Genomic DNA, 22,424 nt, shown 5'->3' on the forward strand with positions numbered 1-22,424 from the left:
CTGAGCACCCCCGGTGTTAACTTGTTTTGATTTCACCACCAGAGTCTCATAATTCATGTCAGAGTCTCCTGTCTCTGTCACTAAAATTATGCCAGGACAAGGTGTGTTGTGTCTCACCCGGTCCCTCAGCACTCTTTTTTTTTTTTCTGCTTCTTAACAGTAAATTTTATTTTTAAATTTAATTTTATTTTTTTTTAGGTTTTGGGGAAAATATTTTATGTGCTTTTTTTTTTTTTTTGCGGTACGCGGGTCTCTCATTGTTGTGGCCTCTCCCGTGGCGGAGCACAGGCTCCGGACGCGCAGGCTCAGTGGCCATGGCTCACGGGCCCAGCCGCTCCGCGGCATGTGGGATCTTCCCGGACCGGGGCACGAACCTGTGTCCCCTGCATCGGCAGGCGGACTCTCAACCACTGCGCCACCAGGGAAGTCCTTTTATGTGTATTTTATTAATAAAATATAACATGCATTCACTTTTTTTTTCACACACACACACACTGCATTTTATTTTTACAAGAGATAAATAAACTGACACCAAGCATCGTAAGTGGATGACCACAATAAAAGCAACAATGATTGCAATTACCAAACATGAAACACACTCATGCTATGTCATAATATTGGCATTCAGTCCAGTAATCCTCCACTGTAACAGCTCCTTTACTTTGCAGTGAAAATTGATTTGTATATTTTTTGCCTCTGAGTCCTTGTGGGAATTTTTTTTTATTCAAACAGAAAGTCACAAAAATTATAATCATCCTCATCAGTTCACTCAGTCCATGTAATTAATTTTTTTTCATCTTGATCTTTTGTTAGCACTTTTATGAATTCATCAGTTTTCCATTAGAGTTCTGAAAATGCTTATTCATTCAGTTCAGCAGTAGAGTCAGCTACCAGAAACCTGTCCTCGTCAGAGTCTTTTCCATGAATTCCTTGAAGATGGAACCCTTTTATAGGAACATTTTTGCGAAAGCATCAGAGTACACCCAGAACTGTCTGTAAATGACAAAAGACTTAAAAATGACCACGGTTAAAGATTTGATGAAAGTTCATAATAATGCAATTGACAAGGAAATTTAGTTATTTCTGAGATATACATTTTAAAGTAATAACTAGAATTATGACTTATAACATTATACCAGAACATATAAGATTTTTAGAAATTTCATGTAATGTCTGAAACATTTATATTAACATATTTCCATACAAATAACCCAAAGAAAGTTTCGTATTAGTGGTTCTTTTGTTTGTTTGTTTTTTTATACTGCAGCTTCTTATTAGTCATCAGTTTTATACACATCAGCCTCAGCACCCTTCTTACCAGTAGATGGGCCATTTGAGGAGCTCAAGGTCACACAGAGCCAGTGTGTGAGAGCCTGGCTTGGGCCGTTTCCCAGTGTCTTGGCCCGTGTCCCGCGGCAGTGCTGGGCAGCCGGCAGCCCTTGTGAGGGGGCAGGCACAGCTGAACTCCGCCTGGTACAGCTTGAGGAACGCAGGGCTTTAAGCAGCTGCAGCCAGTTCGCAGGGTTTTTATTCCAGCTTGCCTGGAGTGGAAGAAGCAGGTTCATAATCCTCCCACGCATAAAGGGAGTGAGGGTTTAATTAGCAGGGAATGGGGAGCTCTGGGTGGTGCCAGTTACCAAAAGTTCCTGCACCGGCAAGAGAAGGCAGCACAGCAAAGTGTGTGGCTCGGGCTTGGCCAGACCTGGGTTTGAATCCCGACTCCACATACTAGCTGTGTAACCATGGGCCAAGTTACTTAGCTTCTCAGTGCCTCACTTTCCTCATCTATAAAATGGGTAGCATTTCACTTGATTAAATTATATAAAGTACTTAGCACAGCACCTGGCTGTAGTGTGTGATTAGCGAATGAAGTCCATTATTATTAGCTGGCCATGACCTTGGAAATCACAGGCATAGAGTATATGGATCAGCAAGGCTACTTCATGGTGGAGCTGGGACTCGGAGCTTGCAGACTCACCCAGGGGCTTTCTCTACTCCCTGCTCGTTGGTGGACCCAAGGCAAGTCTGTGTAGGGACAGTGTGGAGACCAGTTCACAGAGAGGCTGAGACACTTGTCTAGAGCAGCCCAGCTGTAGAGGAGCTGGGGCTCGTGCAGAGTGGTGGCAGCAGGGGTGGAGAGAGGCTGGAGAATTCAAGAGCCATTTGGGAGGTTACAGAGGGCAGGACTTGGCAGTTGGCCAGATATGCAGGGGCAGGGGCGGGGAGATGCCCAGTCTTCTGGCTTTTGCAGCTGCGGAGACAGTGGAACCACGATTGAGATGGGGTGAGTGGGCAGGTTTGAAACAGGAAGCATGTGAAGGTGGGTAGAGAACTGGGTTCAGACAGGAGTTCAAGGACCCTGTGAGACATCCAGGTGGAGATGCCCAGGGTGTAAGACTTGGGCAGAGGCAGTGAACAGCTGGGGCCGGAACCCTGCTCTTCAGACCCCAAGGCTGGAGCTGGTTCCTCGCCACACAGACCAGCCTCTGGTGGCCTTGGCTTCCTTTCCACAGTGTGGACTGGACTGCAAGCCCCAGATGGGGCTTCTCTTCCCGGAATGGCCTTGGCCTTCGGTGGATACTGACCACCTCCTCATCTGCAAAATGAGGCACTGAGACCTGCTGTTGTCTGAAGGCTGCAGCCCTGCAGTTCTAGAATTCTGGGTAACATTCTAGGATTAAATGGGCCAGGAGCCCCCGTGAATACCTGAGAAAAGGGAGGCAGCAGTTGGGAGCAATGGCCTTTGCAATAAAGAGAATTAGTTGAATGAATGAATGATGAAGGTACAAGGAAGTGAATCAATGGGGTTCATCAAATGAAACGATATAAGTGTATCAATAAGTGATGGTGTGCCTTAAATCCTTTCTAGAAGGCAGATGCATAGAGTGAATAAATGATGAATGTATTCACTCTTCAGCAAATGAAGAGTGTGGGTGTGCTGCACTGGCTCTTCCTCCCGATGGCCTTTCATCCCCGTGCCCACCTGCCCCGCACACTGGAGAGGGGCCGGCCTGGGCTGTGGCTTGGGGTCAGGAGCCAGGCTGTGGGGTGGGGGAAGCACATCAGGAAGAGGTCGAGAGGGAGGCAGGGGGCGGCCAATTTGATCCAAAGCCTGACCAGCAACTTTCCTGATGTTTCTGAGAAGGAGGCGGGTACCGGAAGCAGCAAGTCATCCCGGTTCCCAGCTCCACATTCCTATCAAACCTGCGGCTGTATTCCTGGCCCCGCCCTTGATTAAGGTACCTTCCTCCTGTTCCCACCCCCACTCCCATTTCTCTCCCTGGGGCTGGTGGACCTGGAGGGTGGCCTTCTCCACTCTCTGATCAGGCAGGAGGCCTAGATACAAGTCCTGACACTGCCCTCTTAGAAGCTGGGAGATTTCAGGCAGGTTGCTTAACTCTCTGGGCCTCTGCTTCCTCGTGCATCAAATGGAGTGAGTAGTTCTTCCCCACCCGCCTCCCTGGGCCCCTCTGAGCCTCAGCACATAAAGCTGTCGAGCATGATACAAGTGTTTGCTGTTACCCTTACCCGTCCCAGTTGTGTTGTATTGTGTCACCTGGAGATGAGGTTCGCCCTTGCTAACCTCTCTCTGTTCTATCTACCGGGAAAACAACTCACTCAGAGCTTCTGCAGGAAAGTCTCATGTTCTGTTTCAAATGGGAAGAGCTGCCTTGCTCACAGTTCCGTGTAGACAGTCAGGTAGGTGGGAGACAAACAGTCCTTTTCTAGCGTCTGACAGCCTTGGCAGGTGGTCTGACCTTCTGGCTGACAGAAATCTCTCCAGCCTGACAGCCCCTTCCTTGTCACTTGGTCCTCAGAGGAGAGGTGACCTTCCTGGGGTAGGGAGGCTCAGAAACTGTTTCCCACCTGCCTGCTTTTGACTTGCAGATCGGGCTGGGTTGATACTGAGGGGTAGTTGAGAGGGCTCCAGGCCCCAGGACCTCAACTGTAACCCCAGTCACCCCTAAAGAGTCCAAGCATAAACGAGGGCTGGTTTTGCAGACCCAACTCTAAGTCAGGCCCCTCTGGCCTCCCTCTTCCTCCTTCCTGCCAAATTTCTGCTCCTGAGCCCCACTGCAGAGCCACAGGAACCCAACTTAGGGCCTAGAACATTCCATCTGCATCCGAGCACCAACCCTGTTAGCCTTCCAGTACTAGTCCTGTTTATTGCCATCGGAAGTGAGCTGGGAGTGAAACAGGAGGGAAGGGGGCAGGGCACAACCTTTGTTTTTGTTTTTGTTTTTGTTTTTGCGGTACACGGGCCTCTCACTGTTGTGGCCTCTCCCGTTGCGGAGCACAGGCTCTGGACGCACAGGCTCAGCAGCCATGGCTCACGGGCCCAGCCGCTCCGCAGCATGTGGGATCTTCCTGGGGTTCGTGCCCCGGTCCCCTGCATCGGCAGGCCGACTCTCAACCACTGCGCCACCAGGGAAGCCCAGGGCACAACCTTTGAAAGAATAACATAGCCCGAGGACATGACATAAACTGATTAAAACCAAATGGGTCCAAGAGAGCAGACAAGTCGACTTCCACTAGACCTTGAGCCTCAGTATATGCTCACCGTAACACATCAGCAAGCTAAGGACACATCCACAGGCGCCATGGCAGTTCCAAGATCAGCCATAAAGATCAAAAAGTGGGCAGTGGCCCACTTCCTGGAAATCCCCACCCCTTCCTGAAATAGCTGGAATACTCCTCCCACTCATTAGCCTATGAAATTACCCACCCCTATAAAAACTGACAACCCAGTACCCTGGTGCCTTTCTCACCTTCTGAGATGGCCCACGCTCTGTCTGTGGAGTGTGTTTCTCTCTAAATAAATCCACTTCTTACCTACCACTTTGTCTCTCACTGAATTCTTTCTATGATGAGACATCAAGAACCTGAGCTTCATTAAGTCCTGAAACCAGGTGTGTGATCTCAGTTGGAACACTGTGGGTTTGGGCTGGGTTTGAGTCCCGGCTGCGTGGGTTTGAGTCCCGGCACGTAGGTTCAGGTCCCAATGTGAGGTGCACGGTTTCAGGAGCATTGCTGCCAGGGCTGCCAGGGGCTGCAGACATGGGGCACCTGGGAGGTTCTTGCTCACCAAACTCACAGGTACATAGCAGTGAATGAACTTATAGTGAAAACTAGGTATGCAGGGGTGAACCAGACACGATGCTGGCCTCAGTCCACCAGCGGCACATCCTTGTGGTGAAAGTTCTTTGTGAAGTCAGAAAGAGCCAGACAGCGTCCTGACCATATTTTGACAGCTGTGTGGCTTCGAGAGGGCTTTACCCTCTCAGAGTTTTATCCTTATTAGTAAACAGTGATCATGTGAAGCTCACAGAGTTGTGAGAAACCAGAGGTAATGCACATTAACAAGAAAAACACCACATGGGAATTCCCTGTACGTCCAGTGGTTAGGACCCTGTAATTCCACTGCAGGGGGCACAGGTTCGATCCCTGGTCGGGGAACTAAGTAAGATCCCACATGCTGCGTGGTGCAGCCAAAGTTAAAAAAAAAGAAAGAAAGAAAGGGGATTCTCTGGTGGCACAGTGGTTGAGAATCTGCCTGCCAATGCAGGGGACACGGGTTCGAGCCCTGGTCTGGGAAGATCCCACATGCCGCGGAGCAACTGGGCCCGTGAGCCACAATTACTGAGCCTGTGCATCTGGAGCCTGTGCTCCGCAGAGAACAAGAGAGGCAGCGATAGTGAGAGGCCCGCGCACCGCGATGAAGAGTGGCCCCCGCTTGCCACAACTAGAGAAAGCCCTCGCACAGAAACGAAGACCCAACGCAGCCATAAATAAATAAATTAATTTAAAAAAAAAAAAGAAAGAAAGAAGGAAGAAAACACCACACACACACACACACACACACACACAATGTCTAGCATACGGTTAGTGTCAGTAAAGGTTATCTATCAGTATATTTTTTTTAACATCTTCATTGGAGTATAACTGCTTTACAATGGTGTGTTAGTTTCTGCTTTATAACAAAGTGAATCAGCTATACATATACATTTTTAAAATATATTTTTAAAAATATTTATTTATTTATTTATTTAGTCTGCATTGGGTCTTCGTTGTGGCACACGGACTCATCATTGTGGCACGTGGGATCTCTAGTTGTGGCACATTGGCTCTAGAGCGCGCAGGCTCAGTAGTTGTGGTGTGCAGGCTTAGTTTGCCCCTTGACACATGGGATCTTAGTTCCCCAATCGGGGAACAAATCCAAGTACCCTGCATTGGAAGGCAGATTCTTAACCATTGGACCACCAGGAATGTCCCAAGCCATCAATATTCCTAAGGATTGGAGACTTCCTGGTGGTGCAGTGGTTAAAATCCACCTGCCAATGCAGGGGACGTGGGTTCAAGCCCTGGTCTGGGAAGATCCCACGTGCTGCGGAGCAACTAAGCCCGTGCACCACAACTACTGAGCCTGCGCTCTAGAGCCCGCGAGCCACAACTGCTGAGCCCGCGTGTCACAACTACTGAAGCTCGTGCACCTAGAGCCCATGCTCCGCAACAAGAGAAGCCACCGCAATGAGAAGCCTTGAGTAGCCTGTGCACCGCAACGAAGAGTAACCCCTGCTCACCACAACTAGAGCAAGCCCGCACGTAACAAAGAAGACCCAACACAGCCATAAATAAATAAATAAATAAATAAAATATTCTTAAGGATCGGATCTCACAGCCTAATGGGGAGAGACACATATGCACAAATAAATGCCACACAGTGTGAGCCACTGTTCAAATGCCGTTTCCTCCACACAGCCTTCAGGGATAAAGCCTCAGTCCCCGGACAGGAGATGAGAGGCTCCTTGTGGAAGTGCTATAGCACTTTGTCCATCTCTATATCACCTCCCTTGTCTTGTCTTTCTGTGACTGTTTTTTGTGATTGTTTACATGTCTGTCTCCCACACTGGCCTGCCAGTCCCTCCAGGGTAGGCATGTGGAAATTTCTCTCTGAAATTGGCAAGGATTTCCCTGTAGTTTCCATCTAATTCAAGGCTGGGAATCTGTAAGAAGACCTGGAGTTGTGGCTTCCATCTGGGCCTGTCAGGGAAGGCTTCAGGGAGGAGGTGATGTCTGGGCTGGGCCTTGAAGCCTGTGCAGGATTTGGAACAGCAGCAATACGTGTTTCAGAGGAAGCCAAAAGGGGCGGGGGACAGCGTGGCAGGCTGAGGCCTCCCAACATCCTGTAGCACGGAGAGTAAGGGGCTGGGGATGGGGTTCGGCCCCAGCTCCCCCTCTAACTGCCTCTATCATCCTGGGCAAGCACCTCCCCTCCTCGGCTCCAGTCTCCTGTATACTGAGGGGCTTTGCTAATTACTCCCAAAGGGTCCTTTCCAGCCTGGATATTTCAGTGGCTTCTTTGACCTGCCTCCCCTCCGGGGACAGACCCAGAAGGCAAAGTAGGAGTAACTCCCAGCTCAGAGAGAACCCTCCCAGTGACGGACAGCACATGGTCCTCTCTGCTCTGGAGGGTTTAATTGGAGAGTTGTTTCATTTTGGGGTAAGGATTCAAACTTGCTTGCCCAATCCCAGACCGATTTTCCAGAATGTATATACAGTATGTGGGGAACAGTAGGGTCTGTGGAGAATGGCTTGGCATAGCTGCCTGTCCTCAGACATTGCTGGGATTCCAGGAAACCGAGGCTCATCCCGGCAGGCTGGGACGGGGGCGCAGGATGCTGTCCTGGCAAGCTCAGGGCATGCCTGTGGCGAAGTGAGGACCAGGAGAGCAGCGAAACCTCCCACATGCCTCCAGGCCCCAGCTTCCGAGGTCCCACAATGTTCCTATTGTCCACAGGGCCCTGCTCCCCCAGGGAGCAGCTCAGAGCCAAGGGCCTGGGTAGGGCCCTGAGAGAAAAGCACAGTGGTCAGACCCACATGGATCTTGGAGTCAGAGAAGCTTAGAAAAATGAAATCCTAGAATTAGAAGCTCACAGGTACTGAGGCTCCAAGCTGTCCAGACTGGAAGGATGGTCCACTTCCTAAAGTCCTGCTCCCTCCCCTGTTATTCTTTTCATTATGAAGTTATACTTGCTCTACCTGACTTACCTGGATTTCTTGTCTTCCAGTGACCTGCCGTGGCCCTCTGTGTGAGCAAATCTCCTCTTGCTTATTTGGGGCTGCTTTTGTTTTAAAATTAGAGCCCCTTTCGCTTCTAGCACTGTTAATTAAACTGCAAACGATGTTGTGTTGGTATGAGAAAGTTCATTTGTTTTTTCAAGTGACTGGTTAAGATTATGATCAGAGCAAGAGTCTAAAATTAATCAGCAGCAAATATTGGATGATTCCACTTATAGGAGGTGCCTAGAGGAGTCAAATACACAGAAAGCAGAATAGTGGTTGCCAGGGGTGGGGCAGGGGTGGCGGGCAGGTATTGGGTGTGAGTGCTAATGGGTACAGACTTTGGGGGGTAATGAAAATATTCTAAATAAAATAATGGTTGCACAACCCTGTGAATATACTAAAAACCACGAATTGTTCACAAGAGTGAACTTTATGGTATGTGAATTATATCTCAAAACTGTTATTTTAAAAAGTTATGCCTGCTGTTGTTACAAATTCGGACCATAATGACTTGTAAAAAGTGAATCTGGGACTTCCCTGGTGGCTCAGTGGTTAAGAATCCATCTGCCAATGCAGGGGACATGGGTTCGAGCCCTGGTCCGGGAAGATCCCACATGCCACAGAGCAACTAAGCCCGTGCGTCACAACTACTGAGCCTGCGCTCTAGAGCCCATGAGCCACAACTACTGATGCCCTCTCGCCTAGAGCTCGTGCTCCGCAACAAGAGGAGCCACCGCAATGAGAAGCCCGCGCACCGCAGGGAAGAGTAGCCCCTGCTTACCGCAACTAGAGAAAGCCAGCGCACAGCAACGAAGACCCAACGCAGCCCAAAATAAATAAATACATAAGTTTATTAAAAAAAAAAAGTGAGTTTGCCACACCCCCATCTCACTCCCATAGTGAACCATTGACAGCATTTGGGTAGATTTTTTCCTTTCTTTGTGATGTTTTAAAATTCCATATATCTGCACATGTACATGTTTATATACATAAGTATACATGATATAGATGTTATATATATATAAATTTTGTTTTGCAAAAATGGAATCCTAGTATATCTGTTATTTTACAGCTAGCTTTTTTCACTTCTTTTGAGGATGTATGTCCATGACACTTGTTAAAAAAAATTTTATTGAAGTATGGTTGAGTTACAATGTTGTGTTAATTTCTGCTGTGCGGTAAAGTAACTCACATATATATAAAGTAATACACATATATATATTCTTTTTTTTCATATTATTTTCCATTATGGTTTATCACAGGATATTAAATATAGTTTCCTGTGCTATACAGTAGGACCTTGTTGTTTCCAGGATATTTTTTGTGTGTGTGGCCACACCGTGGGCATGTGGGATCCTAATTCCCCGACCAGAATCTGCGCCCCCTGCAATGGGAGCGTGGAGTCTCAACCACTGGAGCGCCAGGGAAATCCCCCAGGACGCTCTTTTTAACAGCTGGTGGTTTTCTGTTTTCCAGCTGTATTGAAACTCAATTATGCTGTCCCTCATGAACATTTAGGTTGCTCCCAGTGCTTTGCTGTTAGCAAACAATGTCCATCTTTGTATGTGCATCTTGGGGCCCCTGGGATAGTATTTCTGGAGGATAGAGTCCTAGAAACAGGCCTGCTGCATCCCAAGGTGGGCAAAGGCCCACCTTTTATAGATATTGACATTGAACCTTTGACAGGTGACATATTTATCCAGGGTCTCCCAGCAAGTCAGTGGCAAAGAGAGTAGGTGGTGAGTGAAATGGGGCCAACCAGGCATCACCTCCCACACCCAGGAACGCACAGACACAGGTGGACTTCCGGCTCTGAGAGAGAAGCGGCCCCCAGCCCCCGCCTCTGAGCGGGCGCAGAGTCAGGTGGGGACTCAACAGCCAGAGATTCCCAGAGGCAATGATGACATTCTTTTCCCCCTCAGCTTCTCCAGGTCCCCACCATGGCCATTCCTCTCCCTTTCATCTTTCTGAAATTTACCTTGAGATCTGTGTGTGAAAATAAGTGTAAGCTGTAAGTGCTGGTCATTCATTCACTCAGCCATTCCCACCAGTGCTCATTCGACATCAGCTTCTCCCCCCACTCCCCCCCCCACCCCGTGGGGTTTTTCTTCATTCTGCCTTTGCATCTCCCTCCATCACAGCCCTCCTGCAAAGCAGGCTGGCAGGAAGAATGGGAAGTGGAAAGTATGGCATCCTTCCCCAGACTAGTCAGGGCCCTCCTCTGGATGCCTGCTCTTCCTTTGGGCTTCTTTTTCCTTTGCCCCTTATCATTCTGGACGAAGAGTAGTCACTAGCCTGTCTCACTCACCACCCTAGCCAGCACTTCCCTGCCAGGATCCTGCCTCGTGCTATTACTGGGAATAAATTAGAAGGATTCCAACTACCTGCAATGATCTCTCACTGGCTCGCATCCGACTTGCTTTCTTGGGGGATGGGTGTCATTCAGCTCAAATGTTCCCACCACAAAGAGGCCTTCCCTGGAAGCCCCGTCTGTTCCCATGGTTCTCTGTCACAGTGTCTTACTTTATTCTCTTCCAAGCCCCTTTCACCATCTAAAATGATCTCTGTTGCTTTATTTGTTCCCTGCCTGTCTTCTCCATTAGAATGTTAGTTCCATGAGGGCAGGGATCCTGTCTTGTTCACCCTATCTACCCTGGAGCTCCCCAGCCAAGGAGCAGGTGCTTGGTCAATATTTGTTGAATCCATGTTTGAATATAAATCCATGCACAAGGTCTGGAAGGTTCGACTTCATACTGACAACCATGGGACTTCCCTGGTGGTCCAGTGGTTAAGACTCTGTGCTCCCAGTGCAGGGGGCCCAGGTTCGATCCCTGGTCAGGGAACTAGATCCCGTGTGCATGCCACAACTAGAGACCCAAAGCAGCCAAATAAATAATAAATAAATAAATATTAAAAAAACAAAAAACTGACAACCGTGCCTACATCTTAGGAGGGGACTGGGGTTGAGGGAGACAGTCAAGTAGGAACTTTAGCTTTATTTTAAAATTTTTGATAAGGAGAGTGTATTTACTTCTTAACTGATAGTTAAAAAATAAACACATCAAACGAAGGGCCCAAATCCCTTCGTCCTAATCCTGATATTTTGGTATGATTTTGGGCTGGTGACCTGACTTGCATAGCTGTCTGTGGCTTCTGACCTCACCTGTAAACACAGTCCCACCTCCCACCTGAACCCTGGATTTACAGTCTGCACGGCATTTGTCCATTCATTATCTCACCGGATTACCCACAACCTTGGGACGCAGGCAAGGCAAAGATTATTATTCCAATTTTATAGGGTAAGAAATTAGGGTTCATAGGGGTGGAGATGTCTGGCCTGTGGTCACACAGCTGTGGTCATGGAGGCCCTTACCTCCTATCATGATGAGCTGACTCAGATAATGAGTTTCTAAACCCCACAAATGGCTAATTAGGGCCCAGAGGCTGGGCTGGGTGAGCTACTATCATGGCAAAGGGATCAAGGTCAGATCTGAAACTGTCTTCAGGGACCTGAAGGGAGCCCCTTGGGCTGGTGAGGAGAGGAATATAATCCCTCCTGGGCTTTAATGAAGAGTACTGGTGGTCTTTGGAGGCCAAGGTGGGTGTGTGAGCCCAAGTCCCTGATTTAATGAGAGTACCTGGAACCCTCCTTTCTTAGAGTTGCTTTCCCACAGGGACAGGGCCGGAGGCAGCAGCGAAGGGTTGGTGAGGGGCCAAGGGGGCTGGCCAGGCAGCCTGGCTCGTGGCAGCCCCTTCCTAGGTAACCTGAAAGTTGGCATTCTGGGCCAAGATGGTGGCCTCCCAGCTGTGGACAGATCCAGGGTGTGAGGCTGCCCCAGGCTGGCAAGCTGGGGTCCCCTGGGTCATAATTGTATTCCGAGCTGGGACTCAGTGAACCTTTGAGGAGGTGGGATTCCCCAAGTTGGCCTGTTTCCTCCATAATTTACTCACAAAGGTCCAAGGGACAAGCTGGGTACAAAATGTTTTCAATCCATTTTATCACATGTTTACCAGGCACCAGGTATCAATAGTTAGAGTTTATGAGTGAAGACTAATTGTAAGGCACATCTTACTCCTCTCAGCCACTTTGTAAAGCAGGAATTATCCCCATTATTAAGATGTGGCAACTGAGGTTCATGGAGGCACACGGTCACACGGCAGAGTGAGTGGGGAAAGCCAGGATTCGAGCCTGGGTTGGTACACCCCTGTTCTTTCCACTCCTCCAAGGGCTGATGGCTGACAGAGATGAGTAGGATCCCGCTCCTTCCTTTGGGGGGAGTGGTGTGACAGACTCACCCCAGCTAACTATTGCACTGGTCACAGTGATGTCGCTGCCACGGCAGCCTAGTGGGAGCTGATTCATCCGGAGGTTGGGAGAGGCCTCTGGGGAGGGTGGCTACCCCAGGTCTGGAAGGGGGAGCAGGAGAATGAGGCTGCAGAGGTTCCAAGGCCAGACACCCAATGTCCCATTAGACAAGGGCCTGCTTCCCATAGGTCCTTCCCATGGGACCCCAACCCCTCCAACCCTAGTCAGGATGCCCCAGTGGGGAGGGATGAGATCCCTGACCCTACACGGGGGGGGGGGGGTAAGGAAAACTCTGCAGGACCCCTTGTCAGGCTCAATACATCACTGAGTGGACACCTGGACCACTGTGGTGGTGGTGGTGGTGGGGGCGTCCCATGGGAAGGGCCCCGGGGTCCCATGGGTGGGAGCATGGAGTCTCCCGGTCCGGCTCTGGGGGGAGGGGAAGGTGGCAGACAGAACTACCTGTAGGTCAAGGGTGTTTTGGAGTGGTGAGACAGGGTGAATGAAGCTAGTGGTCATCTGGGGGTGCTTTGGGGTCTGCAGGGGAACTGCCTGATTGGCCGGGGGTGGGGAGAATGCCTCCGCAAAGTTTCAGGCCAGGGGAATGTGGGGGATTTGCAGGTCCTTAGAGTGGGAAGCACTCAGGATGGGAGGAAGAGGAGACTTCCCGGTGGGCAGCGTGGTGGAGGAAGAAGTCACTGTGGGGAGGGGCTAGTTTGTGGTGGGTGAGGGGTTCAGGGGCCATCCCAGAGTTCTTTGAGGAGTCCACGGCGGGGAGTGGGAAGGGGTGACCGGGATCGCCGAGGAGAGGGGCGGTGGGGTGCTGGGCACGTGAGGCGGGTGGGGGTGCGGGGTCCGCGTCTGGGGGGCGGAGCCACCGCTGGGTGGGGCGCCAGGCCGCCGCCCCCTCCCCGCTCCCCCGCGGCGGCGGGCGGGGACCGAGACCAGCGGGCCGACCGCGCCCGCGGCCGGCCCACAGCAAGGGGAGCGGGCGGCAGTGAGTAGGCGGCGGCCGGCCGGGCCGGGCCATTCGGGCAGCGGCTGCTCGGGCAGGTCCGGGCAGGGCCGGGCGGGAAGCAGGCAGCAGATCCGGGACCCCGCTCCGGAGCCCGAGCGAGGACTCCGAGGCCGCGGCCCCGCCTCCTCCCCGCCCCGCGCCCGCCGCTAGCGGGTCGCGCCCCGAGCTCCAAGCCGCGCCGGCTGGGCCGCGCCGGAATCATAGCCGCAGCCGTAGCTGGAAGCCGGCCCAAGCCGGGTCCAAGGGTGAAGCCCGGTCCCGGCGGCGCCCGGAGCCGGGCCCGAGCCCCGCGCGGCTCATGGCGGGGCCGCGGGTCGCGCTGCTGGCTTGGTGCCGCCGCCAGTGCGAGGGCTACCGCGGCGTGGACATCCGCGACCTGAGCAGCTCCTTCCGGGACGGCCTGGCCTTCTGCGCCATCCTGCACCGGCACCGGCCCGACCTGCTGTGAGTGCCGGGAGGGCGGGCGGCCGGCCGGGGCGCAGGGCGGCGCGGGCTCGAGCTGGGGACCCCCGCCCCGCTCAGTGACGCGGAGCCGGGGCGGCGGCACGCGCCGCCCCCGGAGGCCGAGACTCCCACCCTCCCGCGGGCCCCCAACGCCTCGCGGAGACCCTCTGACCCAGGGCACCCCTCCCCCACTTGGCCTCTTTGACCCCGCCCACTGGAACACAGCCCGCCTCCCATGCTGGTCTTTCTACTGACGCCCTGGCCCCGCCCACAGGGCACTGATTTCCGCCCAAGGGACACCGAAGCCTCCAAGGCCTTGCCTCTTTGAAGGAGCACCGAGCCCTCCTCGGGGACCCTGGGCCTTTCTTACACTAAACTCTTAAACAGGCACTCTGAGCAGGCCCCTCCACGTGGGGCACTGAGGCCTGTTCCCTCTGTGGGGCCCGCTTGCTTTGATTCCCCCGTGCGATCATGTTTCCAGGGCACTAGCACAGTTCCTGACACAGAGGAATCCCTGGGTTAATAGAGGTCAGATGAATGGATGTAACCCCCTCCCCATTAGGACACAGACCTGTCTCCCCAGGTGTGTTCTGCATGACTCTGCTGTCCTCAGTGGGGCAGGGAGGCTGAATGAATACCCCTAGGGTCTGACCTACAGCCCTAATGGGCTGCTCCAGGGTGTGAAATGGCCTCTTCTTGCCCCCAGGTGCCCGGTGAGGTTCCACGGGAAAATTTATTCAGACCCCAGAACAGTTGACTTGGTGTTTCTATCTCAGCTCCCTCTTCCTTGGGCCCTGGAACCTCTTCATTCATTCATTCATTCATTCATTCATTCATTCATAAAACACTGAGTGCATGTTTATCTGGCAGCTGCCATTCCTTGTACTTCCGGTCTCATCTGCAAACTGGGGACAAGAGTCATGGTCCTTGACTGTCTTGCTTACAGCCCCTCGGACAGGGCTCCCCAAGCCTGACAGGGTCTGGAGTCTGTGTGTCTGTTCCACCTCCTGTGCTCCCCAAAGACAGCACCTGGGAGGCTTTGATGAAGGAGGGAAGGAAGGGAAGGATTGCCTCAAGGATTCGATGGTGTAGATGCATTTATTCTGTACCATGTAGGTGGTGGGGTGGGCCCTGGAGGAGAGGGTTTTGGGGGGTGTGGATGCAGAAGCGAACGAGATGAGGTGGAGATGTAGGTGGGCTGCTGCCTCTTGTGGGGCCTGTGGCACGGGGTAAGGGGGCTCAGGAGCCGCGCCTTGAAGTTTGGAGAAGGAGGGCACCCAGATTGGACCCACGCATTAGAGCGGAGGGCTCAAGGGGTCTTCTGTTTTGGCTGCGGGGCAAGTGGTGAGGCAGGGTTGGCCAGTGTGTGACAGGACTTAGGTGTCAAGCTAAGCCACGCAATGGACCTGAGCCTGCCAGCACAAAGGGCAGGCTGCTTGGTTTCCGGTCAGCTCCTCCATGTCTTAGGTGTACAACCTTGGGAAAATCACTGGATCCCTCCAGGCATCAGTTTCCTGGTCAGTAAAGGGGGGTTGATAATAAGACCTACCTCACAGGATTGTTGGGAGAAATTAAATGGGACAATGAACATTCAATTAACATTAGTTATTATAAGAAGTGTTATTAAGCAGGAAGGGATGATGAAAGAGTCTCATTCCTTCGTTTATTCCACAAATGTCTGCAGGGTTATACTCTGTGCTGGACACTGTGCCTGGTAATGGAAATAGCTACTAACCAACCAAGAGGCAAACCCCACACAGTCCCCCATGGCCTATGCGGGTAACAGATGTATAAGCAGTGTTGGTAACTCCACGTGGGAAGTGCTGTATCAAAGGGCTAGGTTGGGAGGGCCTCCCAGCCGTCACATGGACTTCAGGGAGGTAGTAGGAGCTGGGTCAGGGCTGAGGGAAGGGCATTCCCGGCAGAGGGGCCACCTGAGCAGAGACACAGGCGGCGCTGTTGGAGCCCACAGCACAGGGCAGGGAGGGCTGGGAGCTGTGGCTGGGCCAGAGTGCTTAGGGCTTCCTGCTGGCTAAGGAGGGTGGAGGGGGCCACAGGGAGGGATGTGGCTAGAGTTCGTGTGGAGCGGAGGGGGCTTCCCTCCTGCGAAGAGATCCAGAATCAGGTCCAGGCATTCATTTGCAAGGCAGGCCAGCATCTGGGCTGCCAGCCCATTGCACGGGAGAAAAACCGAGGCCCGGGTCCTATATGAGGCATAGAGAGGACCTCGGTGATGGCTAGGGAGGATCTCCATGAGAGCAGGGCTGGGGTAGGGGCGAGGGCAAGCACCATCTTCTAAAGTGGTTCAGGCTTCTCGAGCTGTGGGCTCATTCCCCCTCCTCAAATCTAGGCATCTTTAAGCTCCCTTGAGGGACCATGTGGGTTTCATGTTTGTGCTCCTCACCTCCCCCAGAGCCAAATAGAACTTCCCAGCCTTCGAAAACTCTCAGAAAATATGTTTCCAAAGCCTAGATGTTGATTAGGGACGAAGGTAGGGGAGGGAGAAGTGGAGGAAAAATTGTAGTATCGTGGGGACCTTTACAGTTTTCACGCTGTTTCCGGCATTTATGCATTCAGCAGACATTTATGGAGTGCCTGCTAAGGACCGGGCACTGTGGAGGGTGTTGAGTGCGCGCCGTGAACAAAATGTGACCCTAGCCTTCTAAGAACACTGCTGGGAGACTGAAATAAACGGCCCAGACAAGCTGCTTTTGTCTCATTCGGCCTCAGAACAAGCTTTTGTTGGGGGCTGGGCTGGTGTCACAGTGTCCCCGAGGTTTAGAGAGGTTGTGTAGCTTGCTCGGGGTCACACTCTTAGGCAGTGGCCAAGCAAGGGGAGGAGTTCGGGACCCAGCTGAGGGGAGAAAGAAGCGGTCTGGCCAGAGGTGGCCAAAGGGGCTGAAGTGCATACACAATCTCCTCCCCAGTCCACTCCGCCTTTTGGCCTTCGGCACCTCCTGGGGTTTGCAAACTACCCCTTCCTGCCTTGGCCCACGTTCACTGTACCTTGATCTCTGCCTGGAGACGTTAGCAGGCAGCTGGGCAGGAGGAGGAGGGCTCTCTTGTGTCTGTGAGGCCGGCCTCTAACAAGCCTGGTCCTCCCCACCAGCCTGGGAGGTGGTACGAGGGCTTCCCCTAGTTTGCAGATGGGAAAATGAAGACCACAAGGACTGCCAACCCGCCCAAGGTCACACAGCCTGACCTGGAAGAACAGGGCCTGGGACCCAGACTTTGGAGGCCGTACTGCCTTCTCCGGCCTCTGGGCCCAGGTCTCAGGCAGTCAGGCTGCAGTTTCCAGCCATAGAAGGACAAGGCTTGGGGCGGGTGCACCCAGGAGGCTGCCGAGCAAGAAGGCTGGGTCTCCTCTGCTGGTTTCAGCCACTCCAGCAGCTGGAGCCAGGAGGTGAGGCGGGGAATAAATAAAAGCTAGGTTACTCCGGCAGGCCCTGCCACTTCTCACCTGTCCCAGCTTAGGAACTAGGACACCCTTCACTGCTCCCCGAAGGATGGTGCCCCCAGGAGTGGCTCAGCAGGGTTGGCCGACCGTTCAGTGCCAGCAGCTCTGGAGAATGTACTATTTCCAGGCTGGTTCAGACTTGTTCTATTCCCGGCCCCATTGGAACAACGTTCCTCTTCGGCCTGGGTTAGGGTTTCAGCAAGTTGGTGTGGCTCTCCAGGTTTGTGACATGCAGTGGAAGGAACAGAAATGTGGATTCCCAGGGCGGCTTCCTCTTCCCGGGGTGGCTTCCTCTCTCTGGGCCTCAGTGTCCCTATCTGTAAAGTGGGGTGAATACCTGCCAAGTAGAGTTGAAATAAATTCCAGACAGGAGCTCAGCCCAGTGCTCCGCGTGAGGCCAGCAATCTGTGGGTGTCCTTGTCGTCACCAGCACTGGTCCTGGTCTTAGTTTTGTCTTTGCCACTGAGTCAGGACATGGCTTCCTGGGGGATAAACTTGAAGCTGGGGCTTTTCAACCCCGCCCCTTCTGAGTGATTTCCAGCCTCTGCTTGGAGGCCCCCAGGGGCCATGTGCTCATTCTCTGCCCCACCTGGCAGCCCCTGCTCTATTAGCACACGTTCCTTGCCTCAGTTTCCTCCTCCACAGTCCCCTCCCCCAACCCTGCTGAGACCCAGGCTGGCTGGGCTGTGGTCACCTCCACTGGTCACGCCCCTGCCCCAGCCCTCTCCTCAATGCTCCTCCCCCACTTTGTCTCTTGCAGAGAGTTTGATTCACTTTCCAAGGAGAATGTCTTCGAGAATAACCGTTTGGTGAGTCCCCCAGACAGATGGAAGCCCACGAGGCTGTGTGTTTTGGGAGGGTGTGTGTCGGAGGGCAGGGGTCTTGCAGGGCAGGAGCTGAGGTGAGGGGCTCATGGACCAGCTCCCAGAGCAGCTGCCTTGCACTGGGGCCCTGGCCGCTCCTCTCCCCACCCCCTGCTCCCCTCTGGCCCACTTGTGCCTGGAGCACCAGACCTTCCCCTTCTCCAGGTCACAGTCACCCCTGCCCTCATCGCCCTCATCCCGCTGAGCAAAGCTGGGTCTGTGCAGAGTGGTGCCCACTGACCCTGCCTCATCTTCCTCTTCCTGCTTGTGACTGCTTCTGTGCACCCCCCATCCTTCTCCCACCCCTGCACCTGCCCCCACCCCACACGTTTCCCCCCCCCCCCCCCCCGCCGCCTCAAACCTTCCCCCACCCTGGCATCTGCACGCCCCCAGGCCTTTGAAGTGGCTGAGAAGGAGCTGGGAATCCCTGCTCTCCTGGACCCCAGTGACATGGTCTCCATGAGTGTCCCTGACTGCCTCAGCATCATGACCTACGTGTCCCAATATTACAACCACTTCGCCAGCCCTGGCCAAGGTGAGAGGGGTGCAGCCCTTCAGGGAGGCTGGCCCTGGGGGCAGGGCATGTGTCACACTGTCTTCTGAGGTGCAAACAGGCACAGGGAGGCAGCTCATCATTCATTCACTCACTGAAATATTAATTGAGTAAAATAACACTGTGCTGGGCCCGGGGGGCACAGCGGTGAAGGAGATCGCTGCCTTCGGGGAGCTCATAGCCTGGCGGGGTAGACAGACAACGAACGCGTGAACCAGTAACTGAGTGAAATAATGTCAGAGGAGGGAATTCCCTGGTGGTCCAGTGTTAAGGACTCGGCGCTCCCAGTGCAGGGAGCACGGGTTGAATCCCTGGTCGGGGAACTAAGATCCCACAAGCCACTTGGTGAGGGGAAAAAAAAAAAAAAATTAATAATGTCAGAGGAGACAAAGCAGGACGAGTTCATCCGCTGTCTGTGAGTTCACCTCTCTGGCACCCACCCTCACTTCCTGTTTGCAGACACCTCCCTGGGGTTTTTTTTCCTCCAGTGGGGAAGTGGTCCTGTAGGGCTGTTGTGCAGCATCTTCCCCAGCAGTGACCTTCAAGGCCTGAGAACTAAGAGGCTGGGGAATTGTGTGGGGTGGGATAGGGGGGTGGGGGTGGGGGGATGGGAGGCTGCAAGGGTATTTCTCGGCCCTGAGTCAGGTCACTGGGTAGCTACTGAGCCTCCTGCCTGGAGAGTCCCCATGTGGGAATCTCTCCTGGGCCTTGTCTTCCGCAGAGAGGAAATGGGCTCAAAGAGGGGAAGGGAGGAGCTCAAGGTCACACAGCAGGAAAACCAAGTTCAGGTGTCCCGACTCCTGCGCTGTGTCACTGCTGTCAGGGGTCCTCTGGGGGTGGGCACCTTGCCCCTCCACTGCCATGTCAGTCCTTCCTCCAGCCTCTGCTCTCCATTTGGACAATCTCAGCCCATCTCTTAAAAGAAAAGTATTCTAGGAAGTACCGATTTTCTTTTTCTTACTAGGAGTAAAACATGCTTACTGTAGAAAATTAGAACATAGAAAACATAAAAATTAAAAGATTAAAATAATCTGTTACTCCCCATCCCCCCCATAATGCTAGACATTAATATTATAATTGAACAAATAACATTATATGTATTTTACTAGAAATAAAAATGAAAGTATTTCTCAACTGCCGAGTGTCTGGTGAGAGGCAGGTGGACTGAACGTTTCTGTGCTGCCGTTTACTGTCTGGGGGACAGTGGGCCACAGGGTCACCTCTCGGCTCAGGGTCCCCTTTGCAGTGAGGATAAGAACAGCATCCGTCTTGCAGGGTTGATGGGAGTAAATGAGGAAGGATGACCTGTGTCTGGTCCTTATTGAGGACTCAAGGTTACTATTATTATTACTTTTTTATTCCATTGGTTAGAATTTAGCTTGCTCACCTAGAATCACAGTTCAGTCGTATCTTCTGGAGGGTGCCCTGTGGCCAAACCCCGATCTCCCTCTACTAAGCTCTTCTCCGGAGGGCCTCCTTCCGGGGACCTGTGGGCTGGGCAGGTGGGGCAGGGCCCTTGGTAATACTGTCAGTGGTGCCCACTTTGTTCCCGGTCCTCACCAGGCACCCTGGGAGTGAGGTCACCCTGGTGGCCCAGCTCCCCGTGTTCTGCCCGGGGCAAGAGCACCCCCTGGGCCTGTGGGGAACTCCTGTTGCTCAAGGCACAGCTTGTGCTACCATACGGCTTGGCCCCTAAATGCAAACCATTTTTATCCCACCTGCTGCTCAACCAGAGGGAAGGCAGCGAGGTGTTCCAACGCTGGAGGCGAAGCTGGCTCTTAGGCTCCCCCAGATGGTCCTCTTCTGTACTTTCTGGGTGAGGGGAGGGATTTCAAGGGTAATTTTGACCAGGCTTGACTTTCACTCTACTGGGTAACTTTGGAAGCTGGCTGTGGCTGAGACAACACCATGCCAACACCGTGCCGTGCTCTCCTTTCATCTCGTGCCAGGCTCCGTGGAGGCCGGTGACCCTGGGCATGTCAGCTGACCCCTGACCTCCAGGAGCCACAGCCTAGTCTGGAACCAGAGTGTGACGGAAGGAAGCCCAGTGGCTGAGGGACTCAGAGGAGGGGTACCTCCCCCCTACCAGGGTGACAGGGGTGGTGTCATCAGGATGAAGCCCAGTTTCTTAGCGGGGCCCCTGAGGGCCTCTCCCCACTTAGCTTAAGCCACTCACTGCCCCTGCTGTAGTCATACTGAATTTCTTGTGCTGCTTTGAATGTATCACATTCCTTTACTGCTAAGCCTTTCTTCTTGGTGATCCTCCAGTCCCTGTCCTCACCCCCCATGCTCTGGCACATTCTTTCCTACTCATCCTCTCACCCCACATTTTGCCTCCTCCAAGCAGCCTGCCCTGATATACTCCAGGTGTTCTTATAGCCCCTTGCCCCGTGGTGAACATATAAGACTCTGGTCATAGTATCTCAATTACTCCCTCTCCCCTGTAGACCTGCTACATGACTCCAGCACCTGGCACTTATTCATTCATTTAACAAATATTTATTTCGCCTCTACTGTGTGCCAGACACTGTGCTAGGTGCTAGGGAGAGAGCTGAGAACGATACAGACTCACAGAGCTTGCAGTCTAAAGGATGGGGGAGGGAGAGAGAGAACAAAGTAATTAATATAATTGCAGGTAAGTCCGATAAGCAAACAAAATAAGGTAATGGTATAAAAAGCAACGAGAGGGGCTTCCCTGGTGGCACAGTGGTTGGGAGTCCGCCTGCCGATGCAGGGGACGCGGCTTCGTGCCCCGGTCCGGGAGGATCCCACGTGCCGTGGAGCGGCTGGGCCCGTGAGCCATGGCTGCTGGGCCTGTACGTCCGGAGCCTGTGCTCCACAGCGGGAGAGGCCACAGCAGTGAGAGGCCCACGTACCGCAAAAAAAAAAAAAAAAAAAAAAGCAACGAGAGGAGGAAGTGGCTACTTCAGGTGAGTAGTCATGGAGGGCTTCTCTGAGGAGGTGACATTTGAGCTAAGCCTTGAACAAGGAGGAGAAGGAGGCCATGTGAAGATCTGGGGAGGAATATTCCAGGCAACGGGGCAGCAGGGGGCCTGTGTGCTCCAGGGGAGTGAGGGGGAAGGAGGAGGTGAGGCCAGGGTTGGGGTGGGGGTAGGGGGTGGGGGGGGTGGGGTAGTGGTGGTGGTAGGGAGTGGGCCCCAAATTTTTGACCATGACTCATGCTAAGAAATATGTTTCCCATTATAATCCATGTTCATGTACACATATGTCACTGAAACAAGTTTCAGGAACCGATTCTTCCCCTTAAAACGTGAGATGCCCGCAGATCTTTCCTTCTAATCCGTCTTTACAGTATTCTGGTTGCAGTGCACTCAGTCGATTTCAGGGTCCGTTAATGGATTGTGACCTGAGGTGCTGGCAATGCTACCTTAGACCACAGTAAGGAATTCGGACTTTTTTTTTTTTTTTTTTTGGCCGGGCCTCACAGCTTGCAGGATCTTAGTTCCTCAACCAGGGATCCAACACAGGGCCCCCTGAATTGGAGGCACCTAACCACTGGACCACCAGGGAATTCCCTGGATTTTATTTTTAAGAATTAGCATAGGGCTTCCCTGATGGCGCAGTGGTTGAGAGTCCGCCTGCCGATGCAGGGGACACGGGTTCGTGCCCCGGTCCGGGAAGATCCCACATGCCGCGGAGCGGCTGGGCCCGTGAGCCATGGCCGCTGAGCCTGCGCGTCCGGAGCCTGTGCTCCGCAA

General features: G+C 53.0%; 1 protein-coding gene and 1 long non-coding RNA gene across 6 annotated transcripts in view; one reads left to right on the forward strand and one right to left on the reverse strand.

Annotated features, from left to right (window-relative positions):
- Positions 1 to 475: 475 nt before the first annotated feature.
- Positions 476 to 8,173, reverse strand: LOC132433333 (uncharacterized). Its single transcript, XR_009521121.1, has 3 exons — positions 8,050 to 8,173; positions 1,319 to 1,541; positions 476 to 993 (listed from the first exon to the last, which is right to left on the reverse strand). It is a non-coding gene; the product is annotated as an uncharacterized lncRNA (long non-coding RNA).
- Positions 8,174 to 13,356: 5,183 nt separating this feature from the next.
- The window catches only part of MICALL1 (MICAL like 1), a 28,061-nt gene continuing 18,993 nt past the window's right edge, over positions 13,357 to 22,424 (forward strand). For all 5 annotated transcript variants that reach the window (XR_009521264.1, XM_060025653.1, XM_060025655.1 and 2 more), the window contains exons 1-3: positions 13,357 to 13,832; positions 18,050 to 18,098; positions 18,546 to 18,687. Coding sequence is in view for 4 of the 5 variants with exons in the window: in XM_060025653.1 (XP_059881636.1) it covers positions 13,687 to 13,832; positions 18,050 to 18,098; positions 18,546 to 18,687 (337 nt within the window). In the remaining variant the exon portion in view is untranslated. The remainder of the gene's footprint in view (positions 13,833 to 18,049; positions 18,099 to 18,545; positions 18,688 to 22,424) is intronic.

The sequence above is a fragment of the Delphinus delphis genome, chromosome 11, assembly GCF_949987515.2.
Source record: "Delphinus delphis chromosome 11, mDelDel1.2, whole genome shotgun sequence".
In the NCBI taxonomy this organism is placed as follows: Eukaryota; Metazoa; Chordata; class Mammalia; order Artiodactyla; family Delphinidae; genus Delphinus; species Delphinus delphis.